The sequence below is a fragment of the Podarcis pityusensis genome (assembly GCF_964106645.2).
Source record: "Podarcis pityusensis genome assembly, chromosome: 2".
NCBI classification, from domain to species: Eukaryota; Metazoa; Chordata; class Lepidosauria; order Squamata; family Lacertidae; genus Podarcis; species Podarcis pityusensis.
The window spans coordinates 125,722,720-125,742,882 of NC_138029.1; the positions used below are offsets into that span (position 1 = coordinate 125,722,720).

At 44.4% G+C, this 20,163-nt stretch overlaps 2 protein-coding genes across 3 annotated transcripts in view; both read right to left on the reverse strand.

Annotated features, from left to right (window-relative positions):
• The window catches only part of LOC308469387 (uncharacterized protein), a 68,158-nt gene extending 49,486 nt beyond the window's left edge, over positions 1-18,672 (reverse strand). For both annotated transcript variants that reach the window (XM_080991753.1, XM_080991754.1), the window contains exon 1: positions 18,616-18,672. The gene's annotated coding sequence lies outside the window, so the exon portion shown is untranslated. The remainder of the gene's footprint in view (positions 1-18,615) is intronic.
• Positions 108-19,393, reverse strand: LOC308469445 (uncharacterized protein). The gene is made up of 3 exons (XM_080991924.1): positions 19,351-19,393; positions 11,150-11,323; positions 108-2,606 (listed from the first exon to the last, which is right to left on the reverse strand). Exons 2-3 carry the CDS (start codon positions 11,280-11,282, stop codon positions 508-510), a joined length of 2,232 nt encoding a protein of 743 aa, XP_080848050.1. The 5' UTR covers positions 11,283-11,323; positions 19,351-19,393; the 3' UTR covers positions 108-507.
• Positions 19,394-20,163: the final 770 nt, after the last annotated feature.

The following is a 20,163-nucleotide window of genomic DNA, read 5'->3' on the forward strand; positions in this document are numbered from 1 at the left end:
CTTCCCCACCCCCAGTGGATTAGGAAAGAAGATTAATAAAAGAAGAGGAAGCAGGATTGGATGAACATTAAAAAGGACAATAATTCTGGACTGTGACTTGACTGAGATTTGTTGGAACGGTTTTAATAAGGCTTTATAGAAACTGGACCTAGAAACTGGAGAAATACTAATTTGGATTATTAGACAATCATAATAAGAGTCATATTGCACTATCTGAGTGGTTAAGATTTGAAGGCTGGGCTGGGGGGGGGGCAGAATGTAGGGAAAGTGCCATCTTGCTAAAGGGGAGGGAAAAGGCTGGATACTAAATACAGCTAGGTTTATCCAGGAGTGCATATTCTCAGTAATTATTGCTACAGTGCAACGATCACTCAGGGTGGGAGACAGGGAGAAGAGGGGGCACCAGGGGAGCGCTGGGGGAGCCTGCCTTTCTATGTGTCGACAAATGATATGATACAAATGTGATAAAGGGTATTTTTAGTTATTTTCCCATGCCCTTTCTCTTTTCTATACAAATGTGTTTTGTAAGGGTTGTTCAATAATGTTTGCGTTATTATTTTTCTTTTTTGGTTTTCCCTCTGTATGAATTCTGTGATGGGAAGTAAGGTGCATCCTCTTAGTGAAGCTTTTTCCACATTCCAAGCACTGATATGGTTTCTCGCATGTATGGACTCTTTGATGGGAAGTGAGATGTGCACTTTGACTAAAGCGCTTTCCACATTCCAAGCACTGATATGGTTTCTCCCCTGTATGGACTCTTTGATGGGAAGTGAGATGTGCACTTTGACGAAAGCTCTTTCCACATTCCAAGCACTGATAGGGCTTCTCCCCTGGGTGAATTCTTTGATGGAAAGTGAGATTGGAACTTTGACTGAAGCTCTTTCCGCATTCTAAGCATTGATAGGGTTTCTTCTCTGTATGAATTCTTTGATGGGAAGTGAAACTGGAACTGTGACGAAAGCTCTTTCCACACTCAAGGCATTGAAAGGGTTTCTCCCCTGTATGAATTCTTTGATGGAAAGTGAGAGTGGAACTGTGACGAAAGCTCTTTCCACATTCCAAGCACTGATAGGGTTTCCTTCCTGTATGAATTCTTTGGTGCAAAGTGAGATTGTGCCTGAGACTGAAGCTCTTCCCACATTTTAAGCATTGATACGGTTTCTCCCCTGTATGAATTCTTTGGTGCAAAGTGAGACTGTGCCTGAGACTGAAGCTCTTCCCACATTTTAAGCATTGATATGGTTTCTCTCCTGTATGAATTCTTTGATGGGAAGTGAGATGGGCCCCCTGGCTGAAGCTCTTTCCACATTCAAAGCACTGATATGGTTTCTCCCCCGTATGAAGTTTTTGATGCAAACTAAGACACTGCATATACCCGAAGCTCTTTCCACATTCCAGGCATGGATATGGTTTCTCGCCTGTATGGACTCTTTGATGGGAAGTGAGATCACCTCTCTGACGAAAGCTCTTTCCACATTCCAAGCACTGATATGGTTTCTCGCCTGTATGGACTCTTTGATGGGAAGTGAGATTACCTCTCTGACGAAAGCTCTTTCCACATTCCAAGCACTGATGGGGTTTCTCCCCTGTATGAATTCTGTTATGGGAAGTGAGCTGCACCCTCTTAGTGAAGCTCTTTCCACATTCCAAGCACTGATAGGGTTTCTTCCCTGTATGAATTATTTGATGGGAAGTGAGATGTGCACTTTGACTAAAGCGCTTTCCACATTCCAAGCACTGATAGGGTTTCTCCCCTGTATGAATTCTTTGATGGCAAGTGAGAATCTCTCTGTGACTGAAGCTCTTCCCACATTTCAAGCACTGATAGGGTTTCTCCCGTGTATGAACTCTATGGTGCTTAGTTAGATTGCAACTTTGACTGAAGCTCTTTCCGCATTCTAAGCATTGATAGGGTTTCTTCCCTGTATGAATTCTTTGATGGGAAGTGAGACCGGAACTGTGACGAAAGCTCTTTCCACACTCAAGGCATTGAAAAGGTTTCTCCCCTGTATGAATTCTTTGATGGATACTGAGACCATCCTTCCGATTAAAGCTCTTTCCGCATTCTAAGCACTGATAGGGTTTCTCCCCTTTATGAATTCCTTGATGGGAAGTGAGACCGGAACTGTGACGAAAGCTCTTTCCACACTCAAGGCATTGAAAGGGTTTCTCCCCTGTATGAATTCTTTGATGGGAAGTGAGACCATCCTTCCGATTAAAGCTCTTTCCGCATTCTAAGCACTCATAGGGTTTCTCCCCTGTATGAATTATTTGATGGGAAGTGAGCTGTTCTTTCCGACTGAAGTTATTTCCACATTCCAAGCACTGATAGGGTTTCTCCCCTGTATGAATTCTTTGATGGCAAGTGAGATTCTGACGGTGACTGAAGCTCTTCCCACATTCTCTGCACTGATACAATTTCTCTCCGCTGTTAGTTCTTTCATGTGAAGAGATTCTATCCCTCCGAACAAAGCTCTTTCCTTGATGTGAGGTGGACTGGGGGCTCTGGCAGATGTTCTCTCCGCACTTTGTATATTTATCTGAGTTCTCTGCTATGTGAATTCTGTTGTGGTCCCCCTTGGTCTTCCCTTCCAATTCATCACCATCTACAATTAAGAGAAAAGCTAATTAGAGCCTCAGGAAGAACAAAGTTAATGAATGCTTGTGATAGAGGAGGAACTGAAGAGAGTTAGATGTGAGCCCTTACTATAGTTTTCACTGTTGGCTGGTATTAACTGACATATTGCTTGGTTTTTATCTGGGATAGATTTTGTTTGGCTCAATCCTGGAATCCACTCCATCTCCAATTTCCCTTAAAGCTCTGAGGCTGACATTTAAGAAGGCCTGGCCAGTTCAGACAACCTGGTCATTGCTTTAAAAGGCATGACTAGAAGGGAAAAAATTGCAGAGAAAACAGTGGATATCCCTCCATTCAGGGTTCATGGTGGGGATGTTAGAATCCCGAATGCTGTTGGTCTCCATCTAAATAGTGAAGGTTCATCACATAGAGGTATGTATGGACTTTCAAAGTTACTTGCTTAATTTCAGAACAGATATTATGATCCAACAGGAAGTGTTACCAAGAGGGTCCATGACCCCACGATTCTCCTCCTTGACTTCCTTATGCAGAGCTCTCTGGTCAAGATCCAGCAAATTGTCCGTGAAACAAACAGCAACATCTTCACCTGCACACTCCCCACCAGCTGTTGCCTCAATCTAAATTTGGTCTAAATTTTAATTTATACCTAAATCACTCTCTTCAGTTTGAGCCCCACTCCCATTTTCAAGAGTAGACTAACTCTGTATTGTTTCATTGGTGACAAAAGAGGAAAAGTGACTAACTCACACTTGATCTAAACACAACAGCCGCAAGAGCTCCTGACTAGGCATTCGGCTATGCAATATTGAATGTTCTCTGTTCTCTCCTGTTTCCCTTTTTTTCTTTCAATTTAAACCGATTCAGGAACCCAGAACTCATACACTGACCACTAATGGTGAACCATATGCTATAGATACTTGGTCTACATATTTGTATATTAGTCCTATGATCCTTGTTTTTAAAAGCAAATAAAAAGTTATTCCCCCCTTCATGGATCACTGCCTTGCCGTGGCGAAAGGGCTTGAATAACTCAGAGAAGCTATGAGCTATGCCGTGCAGGGCCACCCAAGATGGACAGGTCATAGTGGAGAGTTTTGACGAAACGTGATCCACCTGGAGCAGGAACCAGCAAGCCACTCGAGTATCCCTGCCAAGAAAACTCCATGGAGAAAGACAACAGGCATATAAAAGTAATGACGCTGGAAGATGAGCCCCTTAGGTCGGAAGGCATCCAACATGCTACTGAGGAAGAGCGGAGGACAAGTACAAGTATATTCAGAGCTGATGAAGCGGCTGGGCCAAAGCCGAAAGGTCGCTCAGTTGCGGATATGCCTGGAAGCGAAAGGAAAGTCCAATGCTGTAAAGAAAAATATTGCATAGGAACCTGGAATGTAAGAACCGTGAACCTTGGTAAGTTGGATGTGGTCAAAAATGAGATGGCAAGAATAAATATTGACATCCTGGGCATCAGTGAACAAAAATGGACAGGAATGGGCGAATTCAGTTCGGATGACCATCATATCTACTACTGTGGGCAAGAATCCCGTAAAAGAAATGGAGTGGCCCTCATAGTCAATAAAAGAGTGGCGAAAGCTGTACTGAGATGCAATCTCAAAAATGATAGAATGATCTCGATACGAATCCAAGGCAGACCTTTAACATCACAGTAATCCAAGTTTATGCACCAACCACTGGTGCTGAAGAAACTGAAATTGACCAATTCTATGAAGACTTACAACACCTTATAGAAATGACACCAAAGAAGGATGTTCTTCTCATTATAGGGGATTGGAATGTTAAAGTAGGGAATCAAGAGATAAAAGGAACAACTGGCAAGTTTGTCCTTAGAGTTCCAAACAAAGCAGGGCAAAGGCTAATAGAGTTATGCCAAGAGAACAAGCTGGTCATCACAAACGCTTTTTTCCAGCAACACAAGAGACGACTCTACACATCGACATCACCAGATGAGCAGCATCAAAATCAGATTGATTATACTCTCTGCAGCCAAAGATGGAGAAGCTCTATACAGTCAGCAAAAACAAGACCTGGAGCTGACTGTGGCTCAGATCATCAGCTTCTTATAGCAAAATTCAAGCTTAAACTGAAGAAAGTAGGAAAAACCACTGGGCCGGTAAGATACAATCTAAATCAAATCCCTTATGAATACACAGTGGAAGTGAGGAACAGGTTTAAGGATTTAGATTTGGTGGACAGAGTGCCTGAAGAACTATGGATGGAGGCTCGTAACATTATACAGGAGGCAGCAACAAAAACCATTCCAATGAAAAGGAAATGCAAGAAAGCAAAGTGGTTGCCCAACAAGGTCTTACAAATAGCGGGGGAGAGAAGGCAAGCAAAATGCGAGGGAGATAGTGAAAAATACAGGAAATTGAATGCAGATTTCCAAAAAATAGCAAGGAGAGACAAGAAGGCCTTCTTAAACGAGCAATGCAAAGAAATAGAGGAAAACAATACAATGGGGAAAACCAGAGGTCTGTTCAAGAAAATTGGAGATATGAAAGGAACATTTCGTACAAAGATTACCGTAATAAAAGACAAAAGTGGTAAGGACCTAAAAGAAGCAGAAGACATGAAGAAGAGGTGGCAAGAATACACAGAGGAATTATACCAGAAAGATATGGATGCCTCGTACACCCCAGGTAGTGTGGTTGCTGACCTGCCGATACAGCGTCCGGGCTCTGGCAATCACGGCAAACCTCTTCACACCCGGCTGGTCCCCTCGACACCCCACTACCCTTGGGGCTTTTTTGGGGGGTGTCTAACCCTGGCACTCACCCCCACTGCTCAAAAGCCCCGGTAACAGTCGTCTTTTAGACGGACGACTCGCACCGCCTCGCCATTTCCCTTCGCAGACAAATCGGAAGCCCAGAATCAGGTTACTTTCAAGAGTCATGACTTCTAGTGCTGCCTGAAGGATTGGTAAGTTGTCTGACGTTGGTAGAGCATTCAATCACGGTACAGGTTATAGACATTTTGAGCTGCCGATACATCATGGTGGTCGGGGAGCTGTGATGTATTCCTAGCTCAAATTGCCTGCAGATGTAAAAGGTACAGACAGGCAGGTGGAAGAGCCCGAAATGGTGCCCCCTGAGCAAGCCCCAATAACTCTCCGGTTCCATCCATGTCCCCATCTCCACTCCCCTGGAACTCACCAGATCTCTCAGAGGTCCCTGGGAGGGAACACTCAGAGGTTGTGCGAAGGGATGCAGGAGACAACCTGACCAGGTCAACCATCCATCTTCCCCCTTCCATCCTTATGAGCTTTGCAGGATCCGTCTCTTTCATCCTTCCTGAGCAATCAAAAAGCAAAAACAAGCTTCAGGGTCCTGGGAGACAGGAAGAAGCAAAGGGAGCCTCATAGGCCCTGCAGGGATTCTCTTGCCCTAGATAATCTCCTGCCCCTGGAGAAGCACAAATGGGGCAGCCCCTTCCCAAGAGAAGCCCCATTTCTAAACATCTCCAGTGATTCCAATTTCTTCTGTATGCTCCTCACCCCACTTGTAAGCTTGGCATGGTCTACACAGTAGTGACCTCAGAGTAGATCCCATTGAACGCAGTGGGGATAACTGACAGAACTTGGTACAAAAACCAGTCACCGTCCTGTCTCCAAGCCTGAAAACTGCAACCCCAGAGCATGGGCAGAAAAGAGCAGAGTAGATATTACATGCAGGTGCCCCCATGCTAGGTGCTTTGTATGGAGCACCCTGTTCACAATCTTTGAGCTCTCTCATCACAAGCCAGGCAGATGTTGTGGCTGTATCTGCTGTTGGAATTCCGTTTGACTGAGCTACTCCTCCAGCTCGAGTCTTTGGAATCTCCTCCTCCGACGTGATTAACGACCTAAGCCTTTGATGAGGCTCCAGGCACGTTCCCAGTGCGCAGAGTGTACAAACAGCAGCAGAAGGACGAGAAATATATGAGCTACATTGCTACGTTTTATTTCTAACTACGCAGACAAAAAAGAATATACATCCTCTCGCTGTGAGAGCACAGAACCAACTGGGACAAAGAAACAGGAAACCAGAAACATCAACATCCATCTCCCGTGAGACTTCCAACAGTCTGGAATGTAAACAGAGACTTGTGACTCCAGAAACTGCACAGTGGCATAAACACAAATCTAACATTGGCCTCTGTCAGGGGTTGCAAGGGGACCAAATCTGTATGTGGAAGCAGAGAAGCTAGTGATGCTACATTTTTGAAATATCAGGAAACTAATACACCCCCCTCCTATGATATTGTCTGTGCTTATACACCATCTTCGCAAGTCTCCAGTCTCAAAATGTGGCCCCCACCCTGGCATGGGAGCCATCCAAGTATAGATCTTCCACATGTTCTAAATCTGTAGTGTTCTTAAGAACACCAGGCATGTATACTCTCCAAAAACTCCAGATGTGAGCTTTATGCTCCTCTTGTGACAAGATTCCCAAAGGCTTAGGGGAGCTTGATAGAACTAGTCTATCAACTAGTCTAACACCAATTGCCATTTCTTGTTTATCAAAACCCACAGACTCTCTGCTAGATTTTTTCCTAAAGGTTTTACAAGGACCTATCAGGACACAGGTGGCACTGTGGTCTAAACCAATGAGCCTAGGGCTTGCCGATCGAAAGGTCAGTGGTTCGAATCCCCACGACGGGGTGAGCTCCCATTGCTCGGTCCCAGCTCCTGCCAACCTAGCAGTTCAAAAGCACGTCAAAGTGCAAGTAGATAAATGGCAGGAAGATAAATGGCGTTTCCGTGCACTGGTCTGGTTTTGCCAGAAGCAGCTTAGTCATGCTGGCCACATGACCTGGAAAAACTGTCTGCGGAAAAACGTCGGCTCTCTTGGCCAGTAAAGCAACCCTAGAGTCGTTCACGACTGGACTTTTTGTTTTTTGTTTTATTTTCCATGCTATTTCCTCATTGATTACCATTGAATATTGTGATTGTAATAATTTTATCTCCTGCTTTACTATTTCTTTATTTAATGTTTTTATTAATTCTTTTTCTTTTTCTTCTATTTTATGTAAAATCTCTTTGTTTTTCTTCTCTTTTACCTTCATTTTCTTGAATGAATAGGCCTCTCATCACCGCTTTGCTTGTGTCCCAGACTGTTTGGAGTTTGGTCTCATTATTCAAATTTTGTTCAAAATATTCACTTATTGTCTTTTCTGTCCTTTCCAGAAAGATTTTATCATCCAATATTTCTTCATTCAGTCTCCACCGAAAGGTGGACTGAGTGTCTTTCTGTATTTCCATGACTATAGAATCATGGTCTGACATTGTTCTTGGATCTATTTCAATTTTTTTGATTCTTGACTCTAATTCCTTAGAGACCCAAACCGCATCCAGTCGGGCACTGCTTCCATAAACATGAGAGAAAAAAAGTGAACTGTTTTTCAAATGGATGCTTAATTCTCCAAATATCTATCAATTTTACATTTTCTGTCATTTCAAAAAAAGTTTTGGGAAGTCTACCTTCTTTCGTGTCTTTCTTCCTATCGTTCTGTCTTTGTGTTTCTAAATCTTGAATTTTTTTTATTTATTTTCATTTGGTGTATATATCCCTACCAAAATTATTTTTTTCTCCCTCAACTTTAATTTGTACCATTAATTTTCTCCCTTTCTCATCCTTTTGAATTAATTGTGGTTCAAGTGCAGGTTTTATGTGCAAAACAATTCGACGTTTTTTGGAAACATCTGATGCAATAAATTGGCTCCCTAATTCTTATTACTCAAGATTTCCTCATGCTTTCTTGCAACATGAGTCTCCTGTAGGCAAATTATATCCAAATTCCGTTTTAAAACTTCATGCCACACCCTGTTCCTTTTAATATTATTGTTAAGGCCATTGACATGCCAGGTTAGTAATTTAAGATTTGCCATGATCTGATTCATTTAAAAAAGATTTGCTTTTTTGCCCTGTTCTTTCAGTCTTTTCCAGTTCATCTTTTTGCATCTCAAAGGGGGTTCTGAAGTCTCTCCCTGAGCTTTGAAACTCTGGGTCTTTGCCATGTTTATCCAGAAATTCCTGTACCTGACTCTCTAGCATTAATCTGAATCTCTTTCTCCTATAAGTAAAGGAAACTCCCTCCAGGAATTCCCATTTATAATTTATTCCTGCTCCCCTTAGAATTGATGTCAGGTTTGATACTTCCTTCAGCCCTCCTGTCTTTTTCTCACTCTTGCCTTGTATACAACAGTTCTCCCACCAATCCAATTCCCACACCCTTTTAAACCAAACTGTAACACTTTCAAACTTACAGAATTATAAAAGTTCCACAATATCCAAAAGAGAGAGAGAAAAGTGGGCAATATCAACTTTATATACCACCAACAAAAAAAAGAATAAAAAAGCAGGCCACAACAAAAGTCTAATAGTTACCATTGTTCAAACTGTTAGTATCATCAGTTCACAGGCAGAGGTACCTGGCCTCCCCCGAGGCAATTGAGCGAGATACTGTGTTTACCGTCCGTCTGCGATCCCGGCAGGCTAGGTAAACAAACCCGGCGATTCTTCTCATTAGTCGTGAGAAGAACACACCCTCTGCTTCTCTCTCCCTCCCTGCATTCTCCCAGGGAGGAGAAATGAGACAGACAGGAGTCCTTTCTACATGTTTTATTCCTGTCACTCAACAGTACATAGAAATGTGACTGCACCCTTCAGTCTCCATTAGAAGAGTCACACCTCCTCCCCTGTACTTCCAGCACAGGTCAGATGACACACTGAGCTAACATCCGGTGCTCAGTACAGAGAATAGGCTCCACCTTTTCTCCAACAGTACATCTGCAAACCATAACATCCTGTTTTGCATTCCAGCCATCTGGAGCTGGCTTTTGCCTTGGTGCTTTTTCCCAACACAAACTCACTGTTACATTGTCTCCTTGATGATGATTAGCACTTGCCAAGCTTCTAGTTATATTATAATCCACAATGTGTCTTGTAATCCAAAATATTTCCACTGTGAGTCCAAAATTTCCCCAGACGTATTTATAATTCAAATTAGATTTGTAATCCAAATGGTAATCGTAATCCAATATACTGTAGATTCCAGTAAATAAGGCGACATTTGAACCCCGGAAAATCTTCTCCACAAGTCAGGGGTCGCCTTATACGCCTGGTATGGGTGGCGCGGAGCAAAGCGGACGGCTTTCCCCCGGTGTGGAGCTGAGCGCGCCCCTGTTGCTGCTTCTGAAGCAGCAGCAGTGAGCAGGAGGCTGAGCTCCTTGCTGGGCGGCTTTCTCCCGGCGCGGAGCTGAGCCTGCCCCCTGTTGCTGCCCAGCGTGTTAGACAACTGTGCTTATAAGACGAACCCCCAAATTGCAGCTGCCAATTTGGCGGGTCGTCTAGTAAGCCCAGTCGCCTAATACGCCGGAATCTACGGTATATATGCTATTTCACTCAATTTTTATTCCAATACAGGCCCCCCGTCCCCGCTTTCTCCTACTAAGGCTCTTACCAGGGACTTCCCCTCCCTGGGATTACCTCCCAGTTATGGAAAAGTGTCCTCCTGCCAAGCTTTGGTAGGACTTGCCAAGATCCAGGGTCCTTTTTAGAGGTTTTTTAAAAAGAATTTGCAATGTTTTCAAGCCTTTCAGTGCTTTCATTCATAAAATCTGCATCCCCGTTCAAAAAAACTGAGAGTACTCCAATCGCTTCCTGTATCTTCCTTTTAAGGAATCAAAGAACAAAGAGCTACAGTTTCTTCTTGTATCCAGAGTACATAGTGTTAATAGGTAGCAAAGTAACAAAGTACAGTTTTAAAAGTATCTAAAGACTGATGTGTCTCCAAAGTTTTTTTTCCCATTCACAAGTCTGTACTGCAAAATCTTCCCTTCAAAAGACGGAAGTTGACTTCCTGTTTAGATTCCGTCTTTGCCAAATCTAAATTAAATCCAATCCTTTTTATTTTGAAAAGCCCATAATAATTGACAATACCTTTTTTCCTTTGAAAGTCTGCTGCTTCAGATGGCGATTTGTGGTTTCAGGTTTCTGACCTGCGCTGGAGCCACGGGCAGGCTCAAGCCACTGTCTCACACACACACACACACTCGCTGCCGATGCAGCGTTGGGGCTTCAGCAATCGCGGCAAGCCTCTTCACGCCCAGCTGGTCCCCTCGACACCCCACTACCTTTGGAGCTTTTTGGGGGAGTGTCTAACCCTGGCACTCACCCCCACTGCTCAAAAGCCCCGGTAACGGTCATCTTTTAGACAGACAACTCACACCGCCTCGCCATTTCCCTTCGTAGACAAATTGGAAGCCCAGAATCAGATTACTTTCAAGAGTCATGGCTTCTAGTGCTGCCTGAAGGATCGGTAAGTTGTCTGACATTGGTAGAGCATTCAATCACGGTACAGGTTTTAGACGTTTTGAGCTGCCAATACATTGCGGTGGTCGGGGAGCTGTGATGTATTCCTAGCTCAAATTGCCTGCAGATGACAAAGGTGCAGGCAGGCAGGTGGAGGAGCCTGAAATGGTGCCCCCCGAGCAAGCGCCAATACCTCTCCGGCTCCATCCATCCATGTCTCCACTCCCCTGGAACTCACCAGATCTCTCAGTGGTCCCTGGGAGGGAACGCTCAGAGGTTGTTCGAAGGGATGCAGGAGACAACCTGACCAGGTCAACCATCCATCTTCCCCCTTCCATCCTTATGAGCTTTGCAGGATCCGTCTCTTTCATCCTTCCTGAGGAGTCGAGAAGCCACAACAAGCTGCAGGGTTCTGGGAGAGAGGAAGAAGCAAAGGGAGCCTCAGAGGCCCTGCAGGGATTTTCTTGCCCTAGATAATCTCCTGCCCCTGGAGAAGCACAAATGGGGCAGCCCCTTCCCAAGAGAAGCCCCATTTCTAAACATCTCCAGTGATTCCAATTTATTCTGTATGCTCCTCACCCCACTTGCAAGCCTGGCATGGTCTGCACAGTAGTGACCTGAGAATAGAACCCATTGGACTCAGTGGGGATAACTGACAGAACTCGGTACAAAAACCAGTCACCGTCCTGTCCCCAAGCTTGAAAACTGCAACCCCAGAGCATGGGCAGAAAAGAGCAGAGTAGATATTACATGTAGGTGCCCCCATGCTAGGTGCTTTGTAAGGAGAGCCCTGTTCACAATCTTTGAGCTCTCTCATCACAAGCCAGACAGATGTTGTGGCCGTATCCGCCTGTCAGGAGTTGCATGGGGACCCAATCTGTATGTGGAAGCAGAGGAGCTGGTGATGCCACATTTTTGAAATATCAGGAAACTAATACACCCCCCCTCCTTAGATATTGTCTGTGCTTATACACCATCTTCGCAAGTCTCCAGTCCCAAAATGTGGCCCCCACCCTGGCACGGAAGCAATCAAAGCATAGATCTTCCACATGTCCTAAATATTAAGAACACCAGGCATGTATATCCTCCAAAAACTCCAGAGGTGAGCTTTACGCTCCTCTTGTGACAAAATTCCCAAATCTTTGGGTAGCTTGATAGAACTAGTCTATTTTGAGATAGCACCAATGTCCCCTGTTAGTAGTAGGAGCCACACAATGAATGATAATCCCTCTTTTGTCCCAGAAGGTGGGGAGTATCACTGAAACCTGGTGGGATAAGTCCCACGATTGGAATGTAATAATGGGGGGATACAATCTATTTCAGAGAAACAGACCAGACAAGAAAGGAGGAGGAGTGGCGTTATATGTCAGGGATGTGTATACCTGTGAAGAGATCCAAGATTTAGAACCTCAAAGCCAAAGTGAGAGCATTTGGGTCATAATTAAGGGAGAGAAGAATAACAGTGACCTCATTGTGGGAGTTTACTATAGATCCCCAAGCCAAACAGAGGACATAGATGATGCCTTCCTGGAAGAGATGGCCAAGCATGCAAAAGGAAGGGAGATAGTAGTAATGGGGGACTTCAATTACCCGGGTATTTGTTGGATGTCAAACTCAGCCAAGAGCATAAGGTCAAACAGATTCCTCACTGGCCTTGCAGACAACTTCATTGTCCAGAAAGTGGGAGAAGCAACAAGAGGAACAGCCATTTTAGATCTGGTCCTAACCAATGTTGATGACCTGGTTAGTGGGGTAGAAGTGGAAGGATCATTAGGCGCGAGCGATCATGCTCTTCTGAAGTTTACTATACAGCGGAAAGGAGCAGCCAAGCATACTAGGACTCAATTTCTTGACTTTAAGAAAGCCGACTTCATAAAACTTAGGGAAGTGCTGGGTGAGATCCCATGGACAGTAATACTAAAAGGAAAGGGAGTTCATGATGGCTGGGCGTTTGTTAAGAGGGAGATACTAAAAGCACAACGTCAGGCAATACCAATGAGACGGAAACATGGAAGGTGCCTAAAGAAGCCAGGGTGGCTATCTAAAGAACTTTTAACTGAGTTAAGATTAAAAAAGGATGTGTACAAAAAATGGAAAAGGGGGGAAACCACCAAAGAGGAATTCAAACAAATAGCCAGCATGTGTAGACACAAAGTCAGAAAAGCTAAAGCACAGGATGAACTCAGGCTTGCTAGAGAGGTTAAAAGCAACAAAAAAGGCTTATATGGGTATGTTCGTAGCAAAAGGAAGAACAAAGAAACAGTGGGGTCACTCAGAGGAGAAGATGGTGAAATGCAAATAGGGGACACAGAAAGGGCTGAACTCCTCAATGCCTTCTTTGTCTCAGTCTTCTCCGATAAAGAAAACAATGCCCGACCTGAATAATTTGAAGCAAATGATTCAGCAAAGGAAACACAGCCCAGAATAACTAAGGAGATAGTACAAGAATACTTGGCTAGTTTAGATGTATTCAAGTCTCCAGGGCCAGATGAACTGCATCCAAGAGTATTAAAAGAACTGGCAGATGTGATCTCAGAACCACTGGCAGTCATCTTTGAGAATTCCTGGAGAATGAAATAGACGAGTTTCTCAAGAAATATGGATTACAAAAAATTTCACAACAGAGTAAAATAGACCTGAACCAGAAAATAACTGAGCAAGAAATAGAGGGTGCCATTCAAAATATGCAACTGGGAAAATCTCCAGGACCAGATGGACTGACTTCCAGATATTACAAAGCTTTGAAGGAGTGGTTGATACAACCTTTGAAGGAAGTCTGTAATGAAATATTAGAGGGGAAACAGGCACCTGAATCGTGGAAAGAAGCGTATATTACACTGATACCAAAGACAGAGACTGAAAAGACTCAGATCAAGAACTACCGCCCTATATCACTACTCAATGTGGATTACAAAATTTTTGCAGACATTTTAGCAAAAAGACTGAAAAAAGTGTTGGTGGGTGAGATTCATAAGGACCAAGCAGGCTTTCTCCCAGGAAGACATTTGTCAGATAACGTGAGGAATATAATAGACATTATGGAATTATTAGAAGTCAATAGAAACACTAAGGCAGTTTTGATATTTGTGGACACGGAGAAAGCCTTTGATAACATTTCTTGGAGTTTTATGAAGAAGAATCTACAAGGGATGGGGGTAGGCCAAGGTTTTGAGAATGGTATAGGTGCAATATATTCTGAACAAAAGGCCAAATTAATTGTAAATAACGTGGTAACTGAAGCAATTCAGATAGAAAAAGGGACACGACAGGGGTGCCCAATATCTCCACTGCTTTTTATATCAGTCCTGGAGGTCCTGTTAAATATGATTAGAAAAGACCAGTTGGTTAAGGGGGTTCAGGTCGGAGCAAAACATTATAAATTGAAGGCCTTCGCAGATGATTTAGTACTTACTTTGCAAGAGCCAGACACTAGTACGAAAAGGGTTTTGGAATTAATTCAAGAATTTGGTCAAGTTGCAGGTTTTAAATTAAACAAACAAAAAACTAAAGTGCTGGAGAAAAATCTAACAGCTACGGAAAGAGAGCAGTTTCAAAAGGAAACAGGATTAGCTGTGGTTAAGAAAGTGAAATACTTGGGGATTAACATGACATCTAAAAATGTGAATCTATTTAAAGATAATTATGAGAAATGTTGGATGGAAGTTAAGAAAGATCTAGAAGTTTGGTCAAATTTGAAGCTTTCCTTGTTAGGCCGAATTGCTGTTATTAAGATGAATGTTTTGCCTAGAATGCTGTTCTTATTTCAGGCTTTGCAGATTTTGGACAAAATGGACTGTTTCAAGAGGTGGCAGAAAGATATATCTAAATTTGTCTGGCAGGGCAAAAAGCCCAGAATAAAATTTAAGATACTTACGGATGCAAAAGAAAGAGGGGGGTTTGCCCTGCCGGACTTAAAGTTGTACTATGAATCAGCAGCTTTTTGCTGGTTGAAAGATTGGCTGCTCCTTGAGAATACAGACATTTTAGATTTAGAAGGGTTCAATAATACCTTCGGATGGCATGCTTATATATGGTACGACAAGGTAAAGGTTCATAAAGGTTTTAAGAATCACATTGTTAGGAAAGCTTTATATAATGTTTGGATTAGATATAAAGACTTGTTGGAAAACAAAACCCCAAGGTGGCTGTCGCCAATGGAAGCTAAAGGGTTGAAAAAACTTAATATGGAATCGAAATGGCCAAAATATGGGGAAATTCTAGAGCAAGAGGGAGATAAGGTAAAACTACAGAGCTATGAAAAATTGAAGCCTAAAGTTCGAGATTGGCTCCATTATGATCAAATAATGGAGGTTTTTAAACAAGACAGAAAAATTGGCTTCCAGGTGGAAAGATCCAAATTAGAAAGGGAATTGTTAGAACCCAATACTAAAACTTTGTCAAGAATGTATAACTTGTTGCTGAAGTGGAATACACAGGACGAGACGGTTAAGTCAGTTATGATTAAATGGGCACAGGATTTCGGTTATAACATTATGTTTGCTGACTGGGAAAAGTTATGGACCACCGGTATAAAGTTTACGGCATGTAATGCCCTAAGAGAAAATATTATGAAAATGATTTACAGGTAGTACATGACACCAGTCAAGCTTGCAAAAATTTATCATTTGCCCGATAATAAATGTTGGAAATGTAAAGAAACTGAAGGTACATTCTTTCATCTTTGGTGGACTTGCCCAAGGATTAAAGATTTCTGGGAGATGATTTATAATGAATTGAAAAAGGTATTTAAGTATACCTTTCTTAAGAAACCAGAGGCTTTTCTCCTAGGCATGGTTGGCCAATTGGTGTTAAAGAAGGACAGAACTTTTTTTATGTACGCCACAACAGCAGCAAGAGTCCTTATAGCAAAGTATTGGAAGACACAAGAACTACCCACACTGGAAGAATGGCAGACGAAGGTGATTGACTACATGGGACTAGCTGAGATGACCGGCAGAATCCGAGATCAAGGAAAAGAGACAGTGGAGGAAGATTGGAAGAAATTCAAAGTTTATCTTAAGAACTATTATAAAGTAAATGAATGCTAAAACGCCAAGGTTAGGAAATTATGAGGTTACTGCTGTATTGACTTGGTAATGACAAGAGGGTTTAAAGGTCAATGAATTAAAATTTGAAGAGAGGATTTGCTGGAAGAAATTTGAAAACGGGTGCAGAAAGGGAGGGTATGGGGAAGTCGGAGAGAACAGGGTTATGAAAAGAAGGATTTGAAATTTTACATGTTTATGTGTTTGTTTGTTATTGTATTGTGTTTTGTATGTGTTAATTAAGTGTTAAAAAATCAATAAAAATATTAATAAAAAAAAAAAGAGAATTCCTGGAGAACAGGCGAAGTCCCGGCAGACTGGAGGAGGGCAAATGTTGTCCCTATTTTCAAAAAGGGGAAAAGAGAGGACCCAAATAATTACCGCCCAGTCAGTCTGACATCAATACCAGGGAAGATTCTGGAGCAGATCATTAAGCAAACAGTCTGTGAGCACCTAGAAAGGAATGCTGTGATCACCAATAGTCAGCATGGATTTCTGAAAAATAAGTCATGTCAGACTAACCTGATCTCGTTTTTTGACAGAATTACAAGCCTGGTAGATGAAGGGAACGCAGTGGATGTAGCCTACCTTGATTTCAGCAAGGCATTTGACAAGGTGCTCCATGATATTCTTGTAAAGAAGCTGGTAAAATGCGGTCTTGACTATGCTACCACTCAGTGGATTTGTAACTGGCTGACTGACCGAACCCAAAGGGTGCTCATCAATGGTTCCTCTTCATCCTGGAGAAGAGTGACTAGTGGGGTGCCACAGGGTTCTGTCTTGGGCCCGGTCTTATTCAACATCTTTATCAACGACTTGGATGATGGACTCAAGGGCATCCTGATCAAATTTGCAGATGACACCAAACTGGGAGGGGTGGCTAACACGCCAGAGGACAGGATCACACTTCAAAACGACCTTGACAGATTAGAGAACTGGGCAAAAACAAACAAGATGAATTTTAACAGGGAGAAATGTAAAGTATTGCACTTGGGCAAAAACAATGAGAGGCACAAATACAAGATGGGTGACACCTGGCTTGAGAGCAGTACATGTGAAAAGGATCTAGGAGTCTTGGTTGACCACAAACTTGACATGAGCCAACAGTGTGACGCGGCAGCTAAAAAAGCCAATGCAATTCTGGGCTGCATCAATAGGAGTATGGCATCTAGATCAAGGGAAGTAATAGTGCCACTGTATCCTGCTCTGGTCAGACCTCACCTGGAGTACTGTGTCCAGTTCTGGGCACCACAGTTCAAGGACGACACTGACAAACTGGAACGTGTCCAGAGGAAGGCAACCAAAATGGTCAAAGGCCTGGAAACGATGCCTTATGAGGAACGGCTAAGGGAGCTGGGCATGTTTAGCCTGGAGAAGAGGAGATTAAGGGGTGATATGATAGCCATGTTCCAATATATAAAAGGATGTCACATAGAGGAGGGAGAAAGGTTGTTTTCTGCTGCTCCAGAGAAGCGGACACGGAGCAATGGATCCAAACTACAAGAAAGAAGATTCCACCTAAACATTAGGAAGAACTTCCTGACAGTAAGAGCTGTTCGACAGTGGAATTTGCTGCCAAGGAGTGTGGTGGAGTCTCCTTCTTTGGAGGTCTTTAAGCAGAGGCTTGACAACCATATGTCAGGAGTGCTCTGATGGTGTTTCCTGCTTGGCAGGGGGTTGGACTCGATGGCCCTTGTGGTCTCTTCCAACTCTATGATTCTATGAGTAGGTGTCTTTTATCCTTGCTTTATTCTTCTTGATAATACATAAATAAATGTCCCCTACTGTATCTTACATTTTTCTAAGAGAGCATTATTCACAATCATGCTTGCCATATATTCCGTATAGATTTTCTTAGTTCCCTTTAGAAAAGCCTCTCCAATCCCTGGCTCCTGCGGGAGGGAGTTCCAGTTTTAACTACGTGAAAGTTATAAGTTTAATGTAAATAAAGCATTCTGCAATGGAAACAAGACTGGGGTTCCTCCTTTGGGAAGGGATGGGCGACCTGGGGACTCCAAAGGCTATGGGCTTGTTTTCTAATAGCAGCAGCTGCAGAGAAACTCCAGGATGGGGAACATTCTTGAAAGCTCACTCTGGGATCAGAGAGAGAAAAGTTGGCAGACCTGCCACCCAGAGCCCCCTCCTTCTCCTCCCTACATTGCCTCACCCCCTTCAGGACAAGATCTTGGGGTCCTTAAGGCACCTTTCCACCCTCTCCTCCCAAGGAAGGCAGCTCCGTTCCCTTGAACCCTGGCAAGCCCAGTGCAGCCAGCTCAGCCCTCTGGCTCTCCCCTTTTCTCCACGGAGGAGCCCCAGGCGTGGCCCCTGCCCAGAGAGGCTTCCCTTGAGGCTCTGGGCTGGAGACCTGAGCTGATCTGGAGGAGGATCTGGCAGGGGGAAAGGCCGGCCTGGCAGGGGCTCCTCCACTGGCAGGGGCATTCTGGGCATGCCCTCCCCCCCAGACCCCTCCCTCCTTCCCCAAAGAGGATGCCAAGGAAGAGCAGAGCTGCAGACCCCCTGGAAACCCGCCCCCTCCCAGGCTTGGCAGAGAGGAATGGGGGGCAGGACCCTCTGCTCCCAGACTTGGGGGTCTCCCCCTGCAGCCCCGGGACCCCCTTCTCCCATGGGCACCCCAAGGGGGAAGAGAGAGGAGACTCACCGGATTCTTCCCAGGAGGGAAACCGAGGCAGCGCGGGGAGGAGACAAGAGACAAAAGAAGAGACAAAAGGCGGGACTGGGCACGGAGGGAAGGGATTCGGCTCTGGACGGCCCCGCCCCGCCTCTCTACTTCCTTTCCTCTCTAGGACTCCGGCTCTGTTCTTATTTAACCCTTCGCAAGCTGAGCACAGCCCCCTGGCTGGCTGTCCTCCTCCCCTCCCAGAATCCGGGTGGTCCAGGGCATGTGCAGAGTTCTCTGTGATTCTCGGCTCAGAGGCCCTCAAGACAGGAGCTTAGTGCCCTGCCCCCAGGTGGGTGAGGTGTAAATAAAATAATAATAATAATTAAGGCGGATGTTCCGCTTTCTAGAAACGGGGGCCAAATGTTCCCTGGGTTTCTGCTCCTTCCCTCCCGCTCCTTCCCTGAGTTGTGTCCCCGTTCAATCCTTGGGACGCAGCCCTGCTTCCACCACAGATTCAGACCTGGGGGGTTCGTGAGCGAGGGGCCCTTTTCCTCTGCTCTCCTCCCTCTCAGCTACTCCGGAGGGATTTCCAGTCAGTCTCGCGGACCCAGGGGATCCCCTCAGCCCTGGTGACTGGCTTGGGGGGGGGTCTCCTTTTCCCCTCCTCACTGGAAGGACACTCCGCTTTCGTCCGCCTCCCCATAGCTTCTCCCGTTGAATTCCCGCCTGACTCCTCTCCCCACACCCTCCTCTCCCAGTGGAGATTCGCCTCACCTTCCCCTCCAGGGTCCGCCCTCAGACCATCCCTCTCCCAATCCGCCCTTTCTCTCTCTCCGAAAACTCCCTCAGAAACGGCTCCTTTTATTTTCCCTCCAAAAGGGCTGGCTCCACCCCTCGCTGTCTTGGGAGCCAATCAGAGCGAGGCTCCAGCCCCATGGTGGTATTTCTGAGAGACTACGCACCCTGACTGGCCTGGCTCTGCTGTCCATCACAGACCCAAACAAGGGGGAGCATCCGGCAGATATCGATATCTATAAATCACCCACGTCTTTCAGTTAACTGTCTATTTTAAACTCTTAGGGTTTAAGGTGATTGAAGATCACTGTGCCGGGTGCCAGGGCCCGCAAAGCCTAGGGGAATCCCCCAGCGGAATTTGACTCCGAAGAGAGACCCACGGATACGAATAAAGCAAATTTATTATGAGGGCCAACAGGCCTGGCTCCATGTTCAACCACACGCACACACACACACTTTTTAAATGGAGAACATTTGAATAATAAAAACAAAGAAATAAAAAGGGGTGCTATAGGAATTTTAATGTCTTATATAAAATGTTCATAACTGTACAAGGCAAACACATACATAAATATATAAACCACATGTCTGGAAAAGGTACAGGAAAACAGTCCTAAAGTCATTTTGACTCTTTCAGGCACCTCAAATATTTCTCTGCACCTCAAATATTTCACTGGCAGTCATGGGAGAATGCCATCAGCGCTGACACCTGCCTTGATTTTGCAGTTTTATATATTTGCCCTTCCACCACTCTGCATCTTTACCTCTTTGTCAGGCATACGCAAACCCGGC